At 31.6% G+C, this 8,437-nt stretch overlaps 1 protein-coding gene across 1 annotated transcript in view; it reads left to right on the top strand.

Annotated features, from left to right (window-relative positions):
- Window positions 1-8,416, top strand: part of LOC111616062 — a 13,152-nt gene extending 4,736 nt beyond the window's left edge. Inside the window, exons 2-3 of the mRNA XM_023357498.1 lie at window positions 889-958; window positions 7,002-8,416. Of these exons, the coding sequence (XP_023213266.1) occupies window positions 952-958; window positions 7,002-8,272 (1,278 nt within the window). The 5' untranslated portion in view covers window positions 889-951 and the 3' untranslated portion in view covers window positions 8,273-8,416. The remainder of the gene's footprint in view (window positions 1-888; window positions 959-7,001) is intronic.
- Window positions 8,417-8,437: the final 21 nt, after the last annotated feature.

The following is an 8,437-nucleotide window of genomic DNA, read 5'->3' as shown; positions in this document are numbered from 1 at the left end:
AAAAAAAAAAAAAAAAAAAAAAAAAAAAAAAAAAAAAAAACAGCAGGGGGACTGTCCAGGTCAGCAATTTTGAAAAGGTGTCAACACTAAACCTAATCTATTAACTATTTTTTACTATAAGTGCTCATTATTAATGAAAAAGTATTAAAAATTTATGATTTGTGAGCCCTTGACACTTGGGGGCCCAGGGCTTAAGCCCTATTAGTCTCTATGTAGATCTGCCCCTGTATATATATTAATATATATATTCTTTACAGATTATTATTCTTAGACTATAAACTACTATTATTTTTATTGTATCTTTGAGAAATGACATGTAATGTAAATTCATATAAATGTGAGAGACCAGCATGCCAGAAACTCTGGTGTTACCGGCATGTTGGTTTTTACCATAAGGAATAATTTGATTTCCTGGTCTACCTCGGATACTGTTATGCCGATCATTCTGCAAAAATACAGCAATTTGTAATGATGTGGGTCACAGATTACCTGGACACTTGTTGAAACTTCTGCAATATTTCCAGTCAGTGGCCAAGACAGTTAAGGCAGCATCCTATGCTTTGGGAGATCCAGAATCAAACCTGGACAGTTGAAAATCCTCAGGAAGCTTTTGAGGATGGTTTGTCCTGGATATGTCAGGTTCTGTCCCTCGGCCACTCTATTTTTGGCTTGGTCGAGCTCATAATGGCCCTGGGAGAAAAAAGGCTGTGTCCACAGGCAGAAAGAAGGGCAAGCCCCATTGCAATAAAAACTTTTTAATTAATGATAGAATAAGTTGTAATAGAATTTTTATGTTAATCCTTAGAATTCAACTAAATAAACTTAATAAGTACAAACTTTTATTTAGATAGCAGATTTCAGAAACAAACAATTTTTTTTTTTTAATAGGTTCTTGAAGCTTAAGGGATTAGGAAGATTTTTACAGCCTACTTTGATCTACTTTGGCATTATATGAAAAGTAAGAAAAGAATTTTAAAATAATTTAATAATAATAGTACATTTGAAAAATTATATTTTTAAGTATTTTAAGTAGAATTTACATAATAATAAAACAAACACAAATTTAAACTCTAATTAATGTTCAGATCTCAAATATAGAATGATCAGACTAGATATTAGTAACATTGATATAGTGTTATAATATATGGCAGTGTTCATTTGGGTTGACTCTTGGAATTAAATGATTTTATTACCATACAAAAGTACATTTAGTGTTCACCATACTAGCAAATTTTCAGATGCAGAGGATAATCCATTACAGACATCAAAATACAAAATATAATTGAGGCCTATTTTTGCAAAAACAGCATATGTCAAAAAACATAAATGTTAAGAAAATTGCAAAACTATTTCTATTAAAATGCATTAAACAAGGACATCTTTTGCACCTATTTGCCAAAACAGTGATATATTCCAAAAGTTTTGGTGTATTTCCAGAATATTGTTTTTGACATGACCCAAGAAAAATTAAATTTTTGAAAACTGACATATGCTGTTCTTTCTAGAAACTTTATTCCCATGGTTCTTTTTACATGAAAAAGTTTGTAGCCACTGCTGTTATCTTCCTCTGCAATGTCCACATATTGTTTATCATCTACAATACTTGACAGATTTTTTGTAGAACTTCTTATTCTCTGCCTACTATAGGAAAACTGACAACTTCAGGCAGTCCACGAGTTTCTTTTCCTGTATAAGTATTAGATCTTTGTAGGCTTGTGGCAGTTTCAATGCATTGATCCACTTCCTGGTGCTTCTAATCAGAATATTTTTTTGTATGGCCTAGATCAGGCCTGGCCAACACTCAGCCCATCACATTAAATTGTGTGGCCCGCTAAGCGATTTTATATATCTATTAAAACTTTTGTTTCTCGTTATGTGTATACTAAAAAAATTAAACAAATGAAAATTTGCATGTGTCATTGTTACAGTGCACAAGTGCGACTATGAACACCAGTTCTATATTTGATACTTGTGAATCTTTGTCCCAGATGGTGGTGCTGCCCTGGTGACCAACGTCTCAACTAGTACCTGTATCCCCTAAAGTGTGGCCCACTGTAATGTTATGCATCATCAAAGTGGCCTGTGAAACAATTTGGGTCGGCCAGAGCTGGTCTAGATTATATGTCACAAATTTGGAAAGCCTGTTTATCTTTAGTGACTTTTATAATCATTGCTGATTTGAGATTTAAAAGTTAAATCTCAAATCTTTCAAAAAGTGAGAGATAGATACTTACCTGTAATCAGGAACCATGACATACTTTCCTATTTCCTTCTTTTTGTGATTTGTGGGGTTAATTCCATTAACTTTAACCTCTCAAATAACATCATCATCATCTTTTTCCTGGTTACAAAACCAACTAATATAGGATATCTTCAAATGATGTTGAGGTTACTGAGATCCAGAATACCTTTCAATGTAGTTGGCCATCTTGTAAGTCAACCTTTCTCACAAAAACTAGTAATTGTCAGAGACATCTGTTGTTTTTGCAAAAAATGCTCAATTGAAGTAATGTTGTGTTACATTACAGCTGCATTATGAGGTTTTCAAAGAAGTTTACAATGGTGATATTCAGATGAATGAATGTAGTGGAGAATGTATTAACATGACAAAAGTTACATTTCACTTGACAAGATGTGTGAAATTGTTGCTTATTGGCGTGATTGCAAATTTAGCTTCACCGTTCAGAACAATCAATAAACAAAACTTTCATGGATTAATGAAGTTGACTACTCAACTGTTCAATATGGAGAAGAAAGTCAACATTAGAGGAAATGTCAGATACAAATGCAAATCTATTTCACAGTAAATGTTGCAGCAGTTCAATAACACAAGAAAAAAACTGGCATCATTGTAAAGGAACACAACCTTCAAATTTGGTCATTATGTAATGCTAAAGCTATGTGTCTAGACATTTTCAAGGCATGACATGGTTGGATTCATGCTTTCAACAAAAAGTTTCACATTGTGTCCTATAAAATCAACTTCACATCATCACTGGCTCATGTTGAAAATTTGAAACAAATTGAAAATGATGCAATCAACTTTGTTCATACCCAGAATCCTGGTTTGTAGTTATTCAGCATGTGTCAAAATGGCATCTTATCAGAGGTGTTTTGGACACACTCAAATATTAAGATATTCAAGTAATTTACAGTTGGTAAATGCTATCACACTCATTTATGATTCAGGTTGTGATACTGGCAAACACCTTCCAGTTATGTATATTGCTTGTTTAAAATATACAGCTAACTTGAGCATAAAGTCCAATGCCAAATGTTCAAAAACCCTTTAGTTGTTATATGGTTGTATTTTGAAAAACTCAGCAAAAACAAAGTGAAATATTTTCTTCTTTGTGATTACTAGTATTACTACAGTAAGATCCTACTTAACGCTGATTCGATATAACACAGTTTGCTCAAAGCCTTAAAGCTCAAAATTTACGCCAATTTAAATTATCGCGTCATTTCATTTATTCGTATATAATACGATTATTTATGAACTCGAACCAATCAGAAAAATGTGGCAAAAAGGTGTACTTTCTTTAAATCTGTTTGTTTGGTGCAATTTTGGAAAAAATATAACATCATGGATGCCATAGGCAATTTAAGCTTTGCTTGACAAGAACTAACTAATAAATGCACGAACAGTGTGTGGAAGAAATTATGGTTGAAGGTATCCAAGAATTATCAACAAGAAGAGACTATTGCTGTATTGTTAGGTTGGCCAAGTTGTCAACCTAATAGATATAGCAGGACTAGGAGATATAGACGAGCAGGATATTGAGGAGTTATCGCAGGTTTCTGGTGAGAGCCTTACCAATGACGACCTTCAAGAACTGGCAGAACAAGGAATTCATGTAGAACTGGAAAATAGAGATTCTGAAAATGAAGAACCCAAAAACTTTCTCTACAGATTTCCTTAGTAAAAATTTGGTAATGATAACTGAAATCATTGATCAAATTGTAGCGAACGATCTAGATTTTGAAAGGAGTGCAAAAGCAAAACGAGGTGTTTTGGATGCGATCTTCAGCTACCAACATTTGCTTAAGGAAAGAAAAAAGCAGCAAATGAAACTTCACAACTTCATTGCAAAAAATAGAAAAGTCAGAACCTTCATCACAAAAAATGAACTTACATTTCTGTGTGCATATGTATTCTTCAGTTGAGAGTTCTTGGAGTTCTTCTGTCGTCAGATCAGTTTCAGGTTCCATTATGAGCTCTAAAATGCTCTTTATTTCTCAGATGTGATTTTCATTACTCCATTAGTAGCTTGAGACTTCTTGATATATCTTTCATAGCTAAGATTGTGCCTACTGTAGACCTGTTCAAGCCATACTGCCCAGCAACATCAGACATCTTGTGCTCACTTTCTACCTTGGCTATTATCTCTTACTCAGTTTCTACGGTGAGCACAGTTCTTGACACTCCTCTTTTTAGGCTTCATAATATTATCAGTTTCTTTTTTAAATAAAAGGTTCAGATCACTTACAAAAATTCAGAGAACACAAATCAACTAGCCCACAAAAAATTTTTTAAATGCAAGGCCCAGATGAAATTCAAAATTTAGTATTAAAACGTTAATGAATATCCGATGGGACAATTAAACTTTCACCTTTCGTAAATAAACCATGACACAAAACTTAACAAGTGCCCGACTGACAGTCTCTTGAAGACTATAAAAAATTATTTGTCAGAAAAGTAAACAAAAAGCTAGAATTACAAGGGAGAGTTTCAAAATTCAAAGGAATACTATCTGATCGGTATCGGGTTGAGGGTCGATGTTGATGTCTCCCATGCTCCAAAAGGTTTCGAATTGTTACCTGAAGACAAGGGAAAATCAATTGGTATTCGTTATTTTCTATTGTTTCTTTTTATGTTTGTTCAGTAAAGTGTTTGTTATCCAAACATGTGTTCATTGTCCAATCATAAAAATCTTTCGCGAAAGTGTTCGTTATCCAATTTGTTAGCTGTCCAAACTGTTCATTAACTGATCACCCACTGTATTTAAATTATTAAAATAACTTTTCGTGAAAGGCAAGTATGTTGCCATCCATTAATTTTATTGAAGTGAAACTTGAGGTTTGTAACAGGATCCCATTTAGCATGACATTATTTATCCATAATCTTTATATATTATTTTATTAATAAAATTGATATACATCTGAATATATTCAAATATTGAAATTGGCAATGCACTTTCATATTAGATAATGTCCGGAGTCATGTATCCAAATCAATTTCAATTTTTTTTTTTTTTTGCTTCTTTGTCTCAGAATAATTTCTACTAAAATATACAAAATTATTAAAGTTAACAATAGCAGACTCATGAAATATTATACTAATAATTTAAATAAATTAATATCCAACAGAAGAAACCTAGAATTTCAGTGATTGTTAGTTTGATATTCAAAACACTAACATTTATTTTGTTAGAAAATTTGAATTTAATATTTATGAAATTTGAAATTTTCTTGTGATTGATGTTTATATTGTACAATTAGTTTGATTATCCATATATTAATTGAAAGAGGGCTTTAGTTTGTTTGACTTGATTTGATAAACAGCTGTTGCAAAAAATATGGTTCAGGTATCAAATTTCGGCTCTTAACCTATAGATGATGATGCTGAAGAGAGACTTGAGAAAGGTGTAATAGTTTAGGAATGGCTGAGTAGTTAAGTTTGAGACAAACAGGTTGGGGCACTCCATGTTAACTTTAGCCCAAGCAAATTTTTGTGTTTTGCATTTTCATTATTGCAAGTACTGAGGTAAATATGAGGGCTATTTTTTAAATAAGGTCTGTTTGTGAATGAGAGTGAGAATGATGTGCGATTGCAGCAGTGTACATGAGCATCTGCTTTCAGCATGCTTTGCATGTGTTTAGATGCCATTTGCAGCCGTATTGCCTGTCTGTGTGCTGAACTGTAGAAGTTTATAATGTTTAAGAAAATTGAGTCACCCACTGACTGTAAGATACAATCTGTTATTCGATTTCAGCATGAAAGATCATGGTAACTGTCTTTTGGGACAGGAAAGGGACTTTGTTAGTGGATTTTATGCCAAGAGGCACAACAATCAATTCTGATGCTTATTGTGACCTTGAGAAAACTCCGCTGTACCATACAAAACAAGCGGCATGGCCTAATGTCTTCCGGCGGCAGATTTCTTTTGAAGTCAGAATTTAAAAAATTTTTGAGTGGTATGACAAATGTTTGAACAAAAATGGATGTTATGTAGAAAAGTAGATAAAAGTATGTAGAATATGGGAAAAAATATATTTTAATATTTACAGTATTTTTCTTCTTATTAAAAAAACGGATCTTATTTAAAAAATAGCCCTCGTAAATGTACATTTAGTTACTAAGACCATTGTTTTTATCACCTTCTCCCAACTCAACCTCACTAATCCCTCCACCCCGTCAAAAGCCAGGCATAAGCAGCTAGTATATTAATAGAAGTGTTCCATTCAAATTTTAATATTTAGTACTATTTAGTACTGTATTCTAAATGGAGGTTTTTATTTTCAAATTTCAACATTAAAATTAACATCATTTTCTTTCCAATTGCATTTTGCTATTAAATTTTCAATCCATTTTTTTCGATTGAAAATGTAATCATCTACTTACAGAATAAGCAGTTGATTAAATAACTTCAGTCACAATTATGTTAATATGATAGAAGTTTAGAAAAACTTCTCATTTTGAAAACTTGTTTTAAGATAGAACACTATTATGAATTTGTTTTGTTTTAAAGTTTTATCTTTTAATTAATTATAATTTCAAAATAGAATATGAAAGTATTTTATTTTGTTCCAATTAAATTTTCAAACGTGAATAAATCTGATCAATTTTCATAAAATCATTTCAAATTTCGTTTAGGATTTGGAAAAGGACAATTGAATTAAAATGTAAATAGATACTTGTAATATTTTGATAAAATATATTGACAGTAAATTCGTAGCTTATATAACATTAAATATGAAGGAATTTTTTTTATTTTCAGGATCTTGGATTGTGTCATTTTTTGATGGAAACAATCATTTTCATTCAAGACAGCAAAATTTTTGTCAGATAATTGGAACTATTGTAACAAATTTTTATAGTACATTTATAGCTAACAGACCTGTTAACAAATTGAGAAGTATATTTAAATATACAATAGTAATTAATGCATTACATCTGGATCAAAATGTACCTGTGACAAGTAACAGAAAGAGAACGCTTACTATAAAATCAGTTGCTAGAAATAATATATCTGCATTTATAAAAAACTGTAATATTTTGAAAACTTTTTATAAAGATACTTCTGTATTTTTCCAAGTTAATACTTGCAATATGTCAAACAGTTCTGAAGGTGCTGGAAAGTATAAATGGATTGTTTATGAAAATGATTATCTCATTGCCTATCTACATTCTTTTCCATATACAACTGGGGTCACTGTAGTAGAAATAAAGAATAAACCTGACTTTCATATTTTTGCACTTCCAATACAAGAATTTGTTAAAATAATGTTGGATATTCAACATGTATCTAATCTTCTTTGTGATCGACTCGATGTACAACGGTGTGCATTGATTGCGGAACCACAGGATGGTCAGCCAACAAAAATTCTTCTAATTCCGCTTCACGGTCTCTCCGATGCCTGGAAACCATGCATCTGTTCAGAACCTGAGTTTAATTCTTGCTATCCAGGTTACTGTACTTCTAAAAATGGACCTAGAGCTTCTGATGACGAACTGAACAAAATTCAAAATAAAATAAGAAATAAATTTGACTCACAAGAATTAAATTTTAAATTTTATGGAGATGCAAACGACGACAATCTTTTTGCAAAAATTGTAAGAGGTGACGAGAAAGCCCAGTGGAGAGTATGGGAAGATGAAGATCACGTTGCTTTCCTAACTCCATTTCCAAATACACCTGGTTTCACAGTTTTAGTTCCAAGAAAACATTTGGACAGTAATATTTTTGCATTAGATAAACCGGATTTTGAAAAGTTAATGGTAGCAACTCACAAAGTTTCTAATTTATTGATGAAGGCTCTGGAAATTAAGTCATGTGCTATGATATTTGAAGGATACGAAATAGATTATGCTCATGTGAAATTGATTCCAATTCTACATGACGTAACAATGATAAAGAAACCAAAAGAAGTTGAATTTAATATTAATTATGTTGGCTTTGTTACAAGTCTGAATGGTCCAAAAGCAAATTATGATGATTTGAATTCAATTCATCATAAAATTACAACTTCAGATAATGTAAATTCTTAAAAATTTTGAAAATTTACAAACATTTATAAAAAATATAATTTTATAAGTGTTATTAAAGCAATTTTCATCGAGGAGAGTGTTTTTTATTTTTTTCTTCCTTAAAGTGGAAACTAAGGGTGTGTTTGGAAATTGTTATTGGTAACTGCCAGCAGTTGGAAATTGTAA

The sequence above is a fragment of the Centruroides sculpturatus genome, unplaced genomic scaffold, assembly GCF_000671375.1.
Source record: "Centruroides sculpturatus isolate CEXI.00-Female unplaced genomic scaffold, Cexi_2.0 scaffold2782, whole genome shotgun sequence".
Lineage (NCBI taxonomy): Eukaryota > Metazoa > Arthropoda > Arachnida > Scorpiones > Buthidae > Centruroides > Centruroides sculpturatus.
This window is presented reverse-complemented; position numbering and strand designations above follow the sequence as displayed.